Source organism: Dromaius novaehollandiae, chromosome 1, assembly GCF_036370855.1.
Source record: "Dromaius novaehollandiae isolate bDroNov1 chromosome 1, bDroNov1.hap1, whole genome shotgun sequence".
Taxonomy (NCBI): Eukaryota; Metazoa; Chordata; class Aves; order Casuariiformes; family Dromaiidae; genus Dromaius; species Dromaius novaehollandiae.
Genome location: NC_088098.1, coordinates 53,888,107 through 53,900,834, shown reverse-complemented (window position 1 = coordinate 53,900,834; position 12,728 = coordinate 53,888,107). Strand labels below are relative to the sequence as shown.

The window sequence follows — 12,728 nt, the reverse complement described above, 5'->3', positions numbered from 1 at the left end:
AGAACAAGGATGGAATAGAGAACAGAGAGTGCCAAGCATGAGATTTAATGGGAGAAGGGAATATATAGCCAATATAAAAAAAGAGTGTTGAGAAAAGGGGGATACCTGTTGATTTGGGATCAGCAGCAGTAAGCTCAACATTTGCTGTGCCTTAGTGGAAATGCCTTTGCCTAAGTGGAAATGAAAAAACCTTTAACAAAAGAGTATAATTTTTAATAGTATGCTTTTTTCCTGGTAAAATCATCATACTAAACATTCAAGCCAGCTCTTGTGACAATCCATCTTCTCAATGTCATGGGTTCCTGAGATCTTATCATGCTCTTCCTCCACTTCTTCCAGGGCTTCCTGTGAGGTACAGCCTGCAGTTCCAAACGTCCTGATCTTCAAAGTCCTCACTGGCCTGCTGCCTACCCCTGGAGTCACCTATGTCCCATGTGTACTTCACTATCTGATGTTTTAATGTCCTCTGCTGCCACAGCTTATGCCCCTAGGAATGCTGAGAACTACTTCTGTCTAGTGCAGTCTACATCTAAGCCTGAACAGGATCCAGACATTAAGTTGTGTTTTTTCTTTTTAGCTGAAGTTAAACTTGAGTTCAGAACCAACAATGTTTTCAGTTCCTGCTTGTATTATTCTCTCCCAGACCTCACCCTCCTTCAAGAACTGGGCAGAAAAAAGGCAATAAAGTTTTCAACTTTCTTTCAAACCACAGTTTGGCATCCTAATGCAGTCCCTGAGCCTGAGGAAGCTCAAACCTGTTTTTCCCACCACAGGACCCTGTCCACCAGGTAGGAAGCAGTCCTTGCTGAGGGCAGTCCCCCACCTCCTCAAAGCAGGCCCCTGTGCTCTAAGAATTCAACCTTCTCTGAGCCGGAAAAAGAGGAAAAGCTCATCTCTCCAGCCTGCTGCAGAACTCACCTGGAAGCGGAAAGTCCTTATGGCTGGTCCTGCTCCCAGGAGCTTTCTTGTGTTTATATTCAATAAAAGACAATCTGAGGAGCAGGGATTGATGCTGTGAATCCTGTCAATGGGGCCCTATCAACACCACTGCATCTGTCACTCTTGAATGTCACGTCACACCTACAGCATGAGAGAAAATGAGTTTCTCTCCCTGAATATGGCCAAGGCTGGAGACTGACATTTTTTATGAGAAAGGTAAGTTTGAATCCTATTGATCTTTCTGAACAGAAGGCTTTCTGGTCAAATACTCTTGAGTGTCAGTGGTTAGATGAGATGGCACTGTGGGATGTACCCAGCAACATGAGCCCAACATGATATGTTTAATGATTTTCTGCATTGTTCTCCAAAACCTCCCCAGTTAACACACCTGACTAGGGGTGGAGACGCCCAATCTGTCCCCTTCTCTCCTGTTTCCTACTACGTAGCTCTTTGCATGGCATATTGGCTTTCTTGGATCCCACCCTCAGTGTCCGACTCTCCCTGGTGCATTTCTAAAACAACTCCCAGTACCTAACTTGGGGATCTGGATGTCAGTCCAGGGGGCCAAACACCAAAGAGTGGCTGGTTCCTGCACTCACAACCCTGCGGGATCCTCATGCCCTCCAGGGACAGGATGCCGTTCTCCACTCCTGCAAACAGAGCAGACAATGGTGAGACTCCACTGCAAGCATTCTGCTTTGGGGAGAGGAAAAAGGAAAGAGGGACGCATGCATGCCAGCTGTTAGTCATGTTCCCTAACATACTGCTGAAAGATGTTCAGATACCACAGTGATGAGAGCTGTATCAAAGCCAGATGAGAACAGTGGGAAGCATTTACCAAGAGGGAAATCTGGGAGGTTAGCAAACAGTCTCCTCAGGAAAGCAGTGGAAGCCCCTAACTTGGACAATGAGCAATTAATCCTGCTGGAGAATCTCTCACACTGAACCTCTGAGACCTGCCCAAGCTTGGCCAAAGTGGGCCGGCCAGGGGGAGGAAGCTAGGGAGGAACAGATTTCCCCTCTGCGATTCCTCTTCTAGAAGGAGCTGCGGCCTGTGCAAACCCGTGCAATTCACTGCCCTCCCCCTCCTTCCTGCATGGTTCTGCGGGCCGTGGAGGCGGCACTGCTCGCTTGCAGTGGGCGGGTGGCCAAGCAGGGCCAGTCCCGCTCCCCGGTGAGGAGACGGCGTCGCCAGTGTCCTCTCGCTCTGCCCCGCGTTTCACAGCTCGAGGGTTTGCATTTATGCTCTCGGGCTGTGGTCGTATCCGCCGGCGCCTGGGGATAGCCGGGCACTCTCTGGGTGGGATCTCCGGCTGCTTGGGGCATGACTCAGGGCCGCCACGTCCTCCGTGCCCCAACTCACCGCCGGGAGCCCCCCAAGCACCAGCCGTCCGGTGGCATGGCAAGGCCCGGCAAAACTCCCACCGCCCCGCTGCAGGGGCTGCGCTCCCCGGAGGGAGGGACCGTAGTCTCCAGTGACGCCCGTGTTGACCCAGGATTACAATCATTTTCTTATCAGTTTTCCCGCTGCCTCTGCGCTGCAGCAGCCAAGGCGGCAACCGAGAGCCCCACGCTGGCCCTCAGCGCGGCGGCCGCCCACCGCCTCCCTCCGCGGGGCCTCGGCTTCCCCAGCCCCGGGAATATTCCGCGACCGGAGGGGCCGGCTTGGGCTGGGCCCTGCCGGTAACGGCGGCCTCCACCGCCCGCCGGGCACGGGGCTGCCCGCCGCCAGCGCTCGGCCTCCCGGCCCGGGGCGGAGCGGGGCCGGCGGCCCCCCGGGGCGCCCCAGCGCCGCTCCCCGCCCCGCAGGCGGGGCCGCCCGCCCCGCCGCTGCCGCCGCCGCCGTCCCCGTCCCCGTCCCACCCGTAGGCGCGCAGCGGCGGGCGGCGGCGGCGGCTGGCGGAGCGGCCGCCCCCATGTCGGGTCCGCGGGGCGCCCTGCAAGCCTGGTGCCGCCAGCAGTGCGAGGGCTACCGCGGCGTGGAGATCCGCGACCTCAGCGCCTCCTTCCGCGACGGCCTGGCCTTCTGCGCCATCCTCCACCGGCACCGGCCCGACCTGCTGTGAGTAGCCGCGGCGGCGGCGCAGGCCGCGCCGCGCCGGCCTCGCCTTGGCCGCAGCGCCGGGACCCGGCGGCGGCGGCGGGTCGGGAGGCGCCTCCGCTCGCGGCCGGGCCGCGCCGGGCGGGGCCGGCATCGCCGGGCCGCGCTGCCCCTCGCCGGGCCGCGGTGGCCCCGGGCCGGGGCTCTGGCCCGGTGCCGGTGCGGGGCTCCTGCTGGCCGCCGCTCGGGAAGGGCGCAGAGCCGTAGAAACGCGGCGTAGGGAAGTGCCGGGAGGCAGGAATGGCCCCGGTGGGATCCTCCCCGCCTGGGCACCTATGTGGGGCTCCCCGGCAGCAGTGGTGCTGCATTTGCCCCCCGCTGAAGTCGCTCCGTGCCAGGAGGAAAGATGAGATAGGTGTTTCCGTGAGCGTCTTTCTGATCTGAGCCCACAGAACAGCTGAGGCCAGCGCTAACATGGAGCATGATGAGATTTAAGGCAGGGAGAGCATGGAAAGCCTGTGGTGAAGCCTAGTCCTAGCCCTTGCTTCCAGTTAGAGGTGATAACACATGGCTGTAAACTCAGCTGGTGCCCTAAGAGAAGAGGGATGGTGCTGGGGACGCTTCACATTGATATGAGGGAGGCGCTCCCAGTTGCCAAGGATGTTCTCCCAGTACGCTGAGACTCTCAGCCCCACTAGTGAGGGTCCACCTGTGTGGTCTCTGCCAGCCAAGCCATAAGGTGCTGCTCGAGGAGCCAGGCTGCTTCCTGCAGTTGCTTCTGGGCCGTTTGCTGTGAACGCTGCAGTGCAAGTGAGAAATAGGGAATACCAGCAGGGATATAAAGTCCTGCTGGCCTCCACCAAGAAGTGACTTAGAGTTCAGTTTCCCCTGTCCATTTTCCTTTTGTGGGGTGGCTGTGAGACATGAGGGAATGGGAGTTTAATGAGGCCAGTGAGTTTGGGATTGCTAGGGGGCACATCGCCATCCTGGAAAAACTGGTTAAGCAGATGGAAGGAATCTGCTCCAACCTGCCACTGTAACCCTGCGTGCCCTGACACTGATGGAAATCCACCTCTTCTCTGCTCTAAGCTTTGGTAGCCCTAGCAATCCAGCTAGGCTTCACCACACACTTCCCATGCCCCCGGCACACACGCACGCACCTCACCTGTTAGCAAGGCCTTCAAATCCCATAAACGGCATTGCGTTTCCTGTCACGTTCTGCTCCTTGACTGGTTCTTTATTTCCTGCCATCGTCCAAAGTTGCCTGGATTGACCAAATCCTCTCTTCTGAGATGGCCCCTGGGTGGCCTTTTATCACAGGTAATAAAGACGGGCGATCTATAGCAGGACGAGGGCTAGCAGTGTTGCTGCCGTGGAGCCGTGGTGCCCATGAGAGGGCAAAGCAGGAATGTATTCTTACAGGCGGAGGCTGAACAAGTGGGCTAGAAATCAAACTGCTGTCTGACGTGTTTCAGGCAGTCACCACAAAATTCTCAGTGTGGTAGTTAGGAATCACTGAGAGCCAAGGCATCCAACACATTTGCTTCCTTCTGGGTCTTCAGGTGGCTGAGTGGTCTTGTGTCATGGCAGCTCCTGTGTGGTGTAGTTTATTCTGACTAGGTAGGACAGAGCCTCTGAAAATGCTGCCAGCCTTGAGTCTGCTGTGTGCCTCAGCCTGGGCTGCTTGAGAGGAAGAGGCAAGTTAAAGGACAGGAACACCAGTACCACCTACGTTTCTGACTTTTTGCGAGTGCCACAGCAACTGATAACTGAAAGAGAACAAGGATCAAACAAGAAGGATCAGCAAAAACTTCCAATAAGCACTGCTAAAACCACCTGATGGTTTCTTATTAACCATATTTACCATCCCATTAAGCAGCAGCCTCTGCTATTAAGTTGTCAGTGGGCTTAAATCTATTCCTAGCAGATGTCCTAACTAAATGCTTCACAGTTACTCTGCATGAGCTGTATTGTAAAGGCAAAACCCAGGGCCTTACAAGGACATGGCATGTTGTGGAAGGATATTCAGAGGATGGTCAGGAGTAGCATCATTTCATCTGATTCCAGCTTCTTCAGCCTGTCCTGATTTGGAAGTGGGAAGATTGGATCAGAGGCAGTAAATCTCCTGATGGCAGAGGAAAACTAGTCGCCCTCCTTTTCTTCTAAAGTGCTTTCAGTCAGCTCGGTAATGGGACTTGGCAGGGATCTGCAAATACGTTTCTGACCTTGCATGGTCTTCTTCTGTGATGGCTTCTTCTAGCCCCTGCGAGTCAACCACACTGCTCCCACTGGCTTGAGCCCAAGGGCCTGATGTTCATCTGTATTCAGCTGCTTCCCCATTTCCTTGCTCACTTTCCATTCTGTCACATACAAGAGCTGAGCTGGACTGGAGCTCCCTCATCTACCTATTTGGTACTGCTTCTCCAGCACCTGGCTCCATAGGGCTTTCTTTTGCTGCTGTGGTGGCTGTTTGTGCTCATCCTGGTTGTCTGAACCTGCCTGGATGCCCTGCCTGTTCTGCAGGCGCTGTGTGGATGTGTCTGTGCTGGTGTGTGAAACACCAAGGAAGAGGGTGTTGTGAAAGGAAGGAGAGGCCGTGTGAACGTCCGTAAGTGAGGTTGAGAATAGTTTTCGGTGTAAGTCCTGTTTTGAACACAATCTCCTTAGAGTGAGGCAGATGGCATCAGAAGGATGCTATTTTGGAGAGCTTCAGAGCAACTTGTACAGGGCTCTTGAAAACACTAGGATTACTGGTTTTTTGAAAGAAGCAACTAAAGCTGGAGGTGTTCAGTGTCTACTGAATCCAGCCAAAGGTATCTTGAACTGGCCACAAAAGACAGGGTGTGTACTTCAGGGGCCTGTATGTTTAAGTGAGAGACTGAAAGTCTGGATTTGGGCCATACTAACTCTAGCTCCACAACTGTACATGCCTCACTTGATTTCACTGCCTCTCTCTCCCTATCTGTAAAATGAGAGCAATAAAGGCAGTCCTTTGGCAAACTTGTTGCCTTGAACACAACCCAGGAAACCTGGATTTACTCCCTGACTCTACTTTTGACTGTGTGTTCTTGGAGTGAGACATTTAATCTCTTCTTTTCCCTTGTCAGTTAAGCTGGAAGTGTCTAAGCCAACTTGACAGTAGACTGTGAGGGTTAATGAGTTTGTTTGTTTAGTACTTTAGAAATCTAAAGCATGAAATTAATGTTTATGAGGCATTTGTTGCAGCTTAGTGAAGCAAAATGCATCTTCTAGCGTCCTCAGCCGTGCTGCCTTATGGAGCTTAGGGGAGGTACTCGGCATTCAGGAATGAGAAGAAGACAGCATGGCACATGCCTTTTGAGTGCTGAGAGAGCCAGAGACTTAAAGAAAATAGGAGACGAGTGCCATGCACTAGAAATGGTATTTTGTGTCCCGGGAGTCATGGGTTCAGTTACAGGCAGGATCACAAATCTGATTTGTTCCCTCCCGTGTGCTGCCTGTGTTTCCCTGACAAGGTCTGGAAAGCTGAAGGCCTCATTATGCAGTGTTGCCATTAAAGAGCTCATGATTTATATTTGAGGAATCCAGGAATTTGCTCTGGTTTTAGCTGTGCAGAACACCCTTCCCCCTTCCCTGAGTCTGCTGTGCTCGCTGGCAGCTGCCCTAAACCCTAGAGTGCTCAGTGGCTCTGTATGTATCTAATTAGCTGAGCACTTGGGATGCTATTTGCATGGAAATATTACTCCAGGATATGCTATGGTGCTGGGGTTTGCTGAGTCAAGACAGTTGTTCAACTGGGATATCCAGAGTTTCTCCTATTCTTAAATCTGATCCTTTGGACTGATATTTTGTCAAGACAGGAGATGAGCTTGAGTGGGAGCAGATGAAAGGCTGCCGAGATCAGGGCAAAGAAATAAAGTGACATGCAGCCACATGTCACAGAGTTGCGAGATGTGAGGTTCTGGTCTTTCTGCACAGGAGGCAGCATTTGGAGAGGAAAGGGTTATGTTTCTGGTGGCTTTCTGTGCATGCCTGAGAGGCTGCACTCCTTGCTGCTCAGTACTCACCATCATGGAGAACATGCCTGGAGCCACAGGGATGCTGCGTGACAGAGCAGCAAATGGGAGTGCTCATGTCGGAGGTGATGGAGATCAAGCCTAGTCCCTGTTTGATTCATAGAGGGAGTTTTGGAAAAGGCAGCAGAGAGGAACTGAATAAACTATGACCCCCAAGGCCTTGTACTGATGGAATTTAATAGCTAGGATAAAAGCTGAGAGTCTTCTACCTTGCTGTAGTGGAAAGAATATCCCTGTATTCCCTCGCTGCTTAGGAGCCCTGCTGTTACATTTTGAGATTCTTATCCTTGCAGCTGCTGTCTACTTTCCCAGGCAGATTTGAGTTGGTTTACTAAAATGGCTCTGGTTTGCTGGGGCAGAGTGGAATGGACATATGTTTTTGTCTATCAAAAAATACTATCCCTGCCCAGGCCATCAAGGAGTCTTCAAGCTTCAGGCAAATCTGAACCACTCCCATATCCTGAAAGCATGAGCATTCAGAATGAAGGTCATTACTTTTTAGAGAGCAGTTGATACGTAACATTGCTGTCATCACTTCTCCTGTGTTCCCAAGCTGCTATTTTCTTTCAAAGAAAAAAAATAAATACAACAAGGTTAAGGGAGTTCTCCAGGCAAAAAAAACCGGCATATCTCCCAGTGGAAACTAGTTATAAATACAAAAAGGACACTAGTATTTACATCAAAGTGAAGACTGCAGCTGAAACCTTTTCTCACAAGTATGTAGAGAAGGAAAAGTTTCAGTATTTCGAATAGGCTTAGTTCTGTGCTCATATTTGCATGCTCTTTCGGAAGGGTGGTAGTGCTTCACATAAAGCTGCTTGTCCAGCCCATCTTCGGCGTATCTGCTGCATTTGCTCTTGCAGCAGCAACTGGATTTTCTGTTTCATTTATCTTGGAGGAAACAGCATCAGCAGCCTCTTGCTTTTGAAGAGAGGAAGTATAATTTCATGGTGTCAATGGCAGCTGGGAAAATCTTTTTGAGCTCAGTCACGGACTTCCTCTGCAGCATTGGGAAAGTCACACGAGTGACTCGGGGTGGGGGGAAGCAAGTTGCCTTCCCGTGCAGCAGCAGGGCTCTGCCCTGCAGGTTCCCAGGGAGACTGGGGGAGCTCCTGGGTTGCGGGGAGAGTCCCAGAGCCACGGCACCTGAACAGGTTTGGTAGGTGTTGCAGGAAAATGCAATAAAATTCAAGTGGGGGTGGAGGAAGGGCGGGACCCAAAGCCCTTGGGTGGCTCTCAGCAGAAATACAACTGAGGATTCACGATCTCTCCCAAATCCTGTGCGCACAGGGGTATGTTACTGCAGTCTTTGAGGCATCTACATATCCCCTCTGATCTGAATTGTCTAATCCCTAAAGAATACAGTGCCAGGCATTCCTACAGAGTCCAATACGGGGCTAACAGCAATGGGAGGTATCAGTCAAGCAGGTGTGATGTAGATACAGATGAGAAGATCACAGCCCTTGAAACTGAGCCCTGAAGAAACTGAGGCCTGGATGGTCTGTGACCCCCCCCCCCCCCCCCCCCCCGCCATGTCCTCATGAACAAGAGGGAAATCCCAGCTTCCCTAAAGGAGGAAGAAGGCACACACCACATCATTCAGCCCTTTGGCATGATATTAACTTGGCAGATTTGATCTCAGTTTCTTTCTGGGTCAGTCTCTCAAGCTTTGGCACCTGTCTCTGGATTCATTTCATCCAAACCTAAACCTCTCTGGGCTGTCTCCTTGCCTGTGAATCTAGCTCATGGGCACACCAAGCTGCTGCATGATGTTTTTTTTTCTTAGCAAAGCGGACATCCTTGACAGGAAGGGGCTATAATTGGTGCAGTGCGGTGTTGTCTTCACACATACCAACATGTACATGCAACAGGCACAGCTAACTCCTTCCTGTACTTTCTCTCTACTACTGAAAACCTGCAGAGCATTTTAGCCCTCTGCCCCCTGCTGCAGTGGGCCTCCTCCAACAAAGACAGCTAGTTGATCCCTACAGCTGGGCAGAAACGATTCCCTGAAGGGACCTAAGGGGGCAGCTGAAATGCCAGACTGTGTCAGGGTTGAGAAGTGTCCACATTCCTCTCTGTGCCCCACAGCCAAGCACCTTGCTTTCAACAAGCTGTGTAACTGTAAAGTTTGTGGCAGAGGATGGTATTGAGAGTGTTGTGGAGTGGGGAAATGAGGACAGAAGTGCAGTTTAAGGTCTCTTCTTCTGCATAGCCTTTTGCAGTAGCATAGGCAGCACATTTTGGAGTGAGAGGGATTGGTCCAGGTTGCTCGTGGATGGGAGCATGCAGGGAGGATCTCCATCACTTTGGGGGAAAGAGCAGGAACCATGTGAGGGGAGCAGGTTCCTGGGTGCCCCCCACATCTTGGGGGTGACATCAAATCCCTTGAGGTAGTAGGGGGAGGTCCAAGGACACTTGCAGGTGGAAGAGATTTAGTGCAGTCAGTTTTTTCACTCAAGATGGGGGTTCTGGTTCCCCTTCCTCCTCCCTTTGTGGTGCCAGTGGCCTTAGAGGGCCAAGTTTGGGGTGATTTGAGCAGTACTTGTAAGCCCTTTAGTGCAGCGATGTGTGTTGCTAATCACAGTGTGGCCCTGCTATTTCTGCAGGCTTTAACCATGAGGGCAGTATAAGTAGGTTATGAGAGCTGAGAATGATGTTTTCATTTCCTGGCCACCACCTGTTTGGGCCTGCCTTTCTTTTTTTGTGTGTGTGTTGGCACTGGGACACTCTTCCTCCTCATCTCATGTTGCCTGTCTGTGCTTTCTTTCCAGAGACTTTGATTCTCTCTCCAAGGATGATGTCTATGAGAACAACCGCTTGGTAAGTTCTTGTTGTGCCACCCAGAGAAGGAAAAAGGGACATGAGAAATGAAATGATGGAGGTCATGTGATGTGGGAGGACTTGTCAGTGGGAAGGGGGTGAGAAAAAATCTATGTTTGTAAGTGATAGGCAGGAACTTTTCTGGAAACACAAGAGAATCTGAAACATCAGCTTCCAGCCTGCACTGAAGAGAAGAGAAGATGGTTATCCTGGTAGTTGCCAAGATGACATCTCAAAGGAAGATTAAAATGGTGCAACATCTTGACCTCAGCTGTTCCAGACTTGCCAGGCAGTGGAAGCGGGAACGCTAATGTGACTCCAGGCCCAAGCAGAGAGGAAGGTGGCACTGAACCTCAGCTGGTCTGTGATGTTCCCCTGCTGCTTGGCGCAGTTGGAGCCAACAGCAGAAGCAGGCAGCAGAGACTGGAAAGATATCAAATACCAGGGACTGAGAGTGGGATAAAGCGGCAGTTGCCTCTTTCTTTGCTGAAAGAAGGACCTAATTGCCCCATTTTCTATCTGGCACTTGGTGGAGAGACTTAGGTCATCTTCAGCAGGCCCACCTTCCCAGGGGAAGCTGAGCTAGGTCATCTGGGTTTTCAGATTTAAGGCTCTCCATATGGGTTCTTTCCTAGACCAGCTGAGCCCTTTCAACCATTAGCAGCTATCTTTTCCTGTTTGAGAGCTATACAATGGTTTCTTGCCTGTGGTGGGGTCACTCATTGCTCCTTGCCATTTGCAGTCTTGTGACCAGCAAGGCTTGTCCAGGAGACCCACTCAAAGCCAGGTTGGGCACAGCTGGGTGTCCGCAGTGGCATTTTACACCCTCAATTACTGCATATCCCCAAAATTCATCTTTTTTACATCCCACGCCCTGCACAGCATCCTGTGACCAAAGGCCACATACCTTTGGTCTTCACCTACTACCAAAGTGCTCTGCATCTGATATCCTGCCATTTAGACCACTCCTGTCCCCTCCTGCCTCACTTTTTCCTCAGTCCCTGCCGCAGTCTCACTGCCCCCCTCCTTCCAAGATCACTGTGGTTGGGTACGCTGCCCTCAGCACAACCATGGGATGGCCAGTGTTTTTGTGTTGCCGATAAGCCACATACACTGCTAAGCAGGAAGCACTTAAACTGCTATTACTTTCCCAAACTCCTTCCTCCCAAGTAGTCATGTATGTAACTGCAGGACTTGTGTTGCCCTCCTGTGTCTCAGCAAGCAGAAATGACAGTAACCTTGTGACAAGAAGCATAAAGTGGCTTGTGTGTGGCAAACTGCTGACTCTTGAGTGGGGGTGCTTGGAGTCCCCTTGGCATTAATGGCAGGAGGGGAGGACCTGGCACCCCGGAGCCTGAAAGGTCGAGTAGGGTCTGGGTTTCTGTGAGCTCAGCATTTGGGGTAGGCAAGGCCACTGCTTAGCAAAGCTGGTGTTTGGCCATGCCACTGGAGCGGGTCAGCTGCCAACCTGGAAGTACCTGCTAGCCCTGGCCCCTTCGCAGTGCTGGCCAAGGCTCTGCCAGGCTGTTGCTTGAGGGTGCTGTGTTGTGCCCAATTCACAGGTTGAAAAGACGCTTCCTTTTTAGTGCTGAGACCTGCTGAGAGTCACCCTTCCCATCCTGGTGCAGAATGCCAAGACCACTTGAGTGGGAGCTGCAGGGCACAGGCAGCTGAAAGGGCAGATGTAGTAATTTGCTCTCTTGCTTTGATGCCTTCTTCCCAGTCAAACAGCATGTCTGGGAGCCTCCGTCTGTCAGGGAAGCCCTAGGTTCACTGCTTAATCTTCCCCAGGGCCCTTACAGCTTGATTTCTATGTGATTTTTCAGAGGTCATCAGTTTTCTCTCCTTATTACTTGTCTCTGCCATTCCTGCAGGCCTTTGAATTGGCAGAGCGGGAGCTGGGCATCCCAGCCCTCCTAGATCCCAGTGACATGGTCTCCATGAAAGTCCCCGACTGCCTCAGCATCATGACTTACGTTTCTCAGTATTACAACCATTTCAACAACCCCAGCCAAGGTGAGTGTCCTTCCGCCCCTGTGGCTTCCAGCTTGCTCCCATTTGGCTGTAAGGGAAAGCCAGCAGTGCCATATGCCGACAGAAGTCTACTGTATTCCCTCCATCCCCAGGGCAGTGAATTTGTCAGTTTCTTTTTCCCACCCCAGAGCTTCCTTTTCTGTGCATGGAGTGCACTGCATTCAGAAAGCAGGCTTTTTGGGAGGAGAGGCTGGTATCTGGAGCTGTGTTGCAGTTTTGGAGTTCAGCAGCATTTACCCGCAACTTGGAAGGCAGATATCCAAAGGCTCATGGCCCTGGAGTTAGTGAACAGAGAGAGCACCCATGTTCCCTTCTTTCTGTGGGGAAACTGGAGCTGCCTATTTCTAAGGGGAAGGGATAGCAGCTGCCTCTCCTGGATCTCACCGATGCTGGTGGGGAGGGCCTAGATGGTAGGTGGGGTAGGGTGGGGTTTCACAAGAGGTAGGGAAGGACTGAACAGCTCAGTGCTGCTGAAAGAGGAACGCCTTGTTTTTCCTCCCTCCATGCTGCATTCCTGCTGCTTGGGTTTGGTCACGTCTGGAACATATCAGACCCCTTTGTGATCTGCTTTAACTCACTAAAGTGGGGGAAAACTAGGTAGGCAACTCCCCTCCCGCAGGTAGTTTCTATCACATTGGTAAGTTCAAAGTGGCTGAAGGACAAGGGGAGGGGAACCAGGGTGGAGTGTCTTAAATCAGCTCATGTCTCTTTGCAACTGCAACCTGAGCTGAGTGCTAGTCCAAGACAGCTCTTCCAGGGCATCTGTCCTCTGCTCTGCTCTCCGGTTATGTCACATCAACCACAACATCAGATAAACCTCTTTTACATACTTATAC

The 12,728-nt window shown here is 51.9% G+C and overlaps 1 protein-coding gene and 1 long non-coding RNA gene across 6 annotated transcripts in view; one reads left to right on the top strand and one right to left on the bottom strand.

Annotated features, from left to right (window-relative positions):
- Positions 1–198: 198 nt before the first annotated feature.
- Positions 199–5,634, bottom strand: LOC135328495 (uncharacterized). Its single transcript, XR_010389422.1, has 3 exons — positions 4,845–5,634; positions 4,146–4,749; positions 199–1,589 (listed from the first exon to the last, which is right to left on the bottom strand). It is a non-coding gene; the product is annotated as an uncharacterized LOC135328495 (long non-coding RNA).
- Positions 2,762–12,728, top strand: part of MICALL1 (MICAL like 1) — a 22,785-nt gene continuing 12,818 nt past the window's right edge. For 2 of the 5 annotated variants that reach the window (XR_010389418.1, XM_064512642.1), the window contains exons 1-3: positions 2,762–3,001; positions 9,810–9,858; positions 11,733–11,874. Coding sequence is in view for 3 of the 5 variants with exons in the window: in XM_064512642.1 (XP_064368712.1) it covers positions 2,856–3,001; positions 9,810–9,858; positions 11,733–11,874 (337 nt within the window). In the remaining 2 variants the exon portion in view is untranslated. Of the gene's footprint in view, positions 3,002–9,809; positions 9,859–11,732; positions 11,875–12,728 lie in introns of those variants that run through there. The other 3 variants (XM_064512660.1, XM_064512634.1, XM_064512656.1) reach the window with 2 other exon arrangements.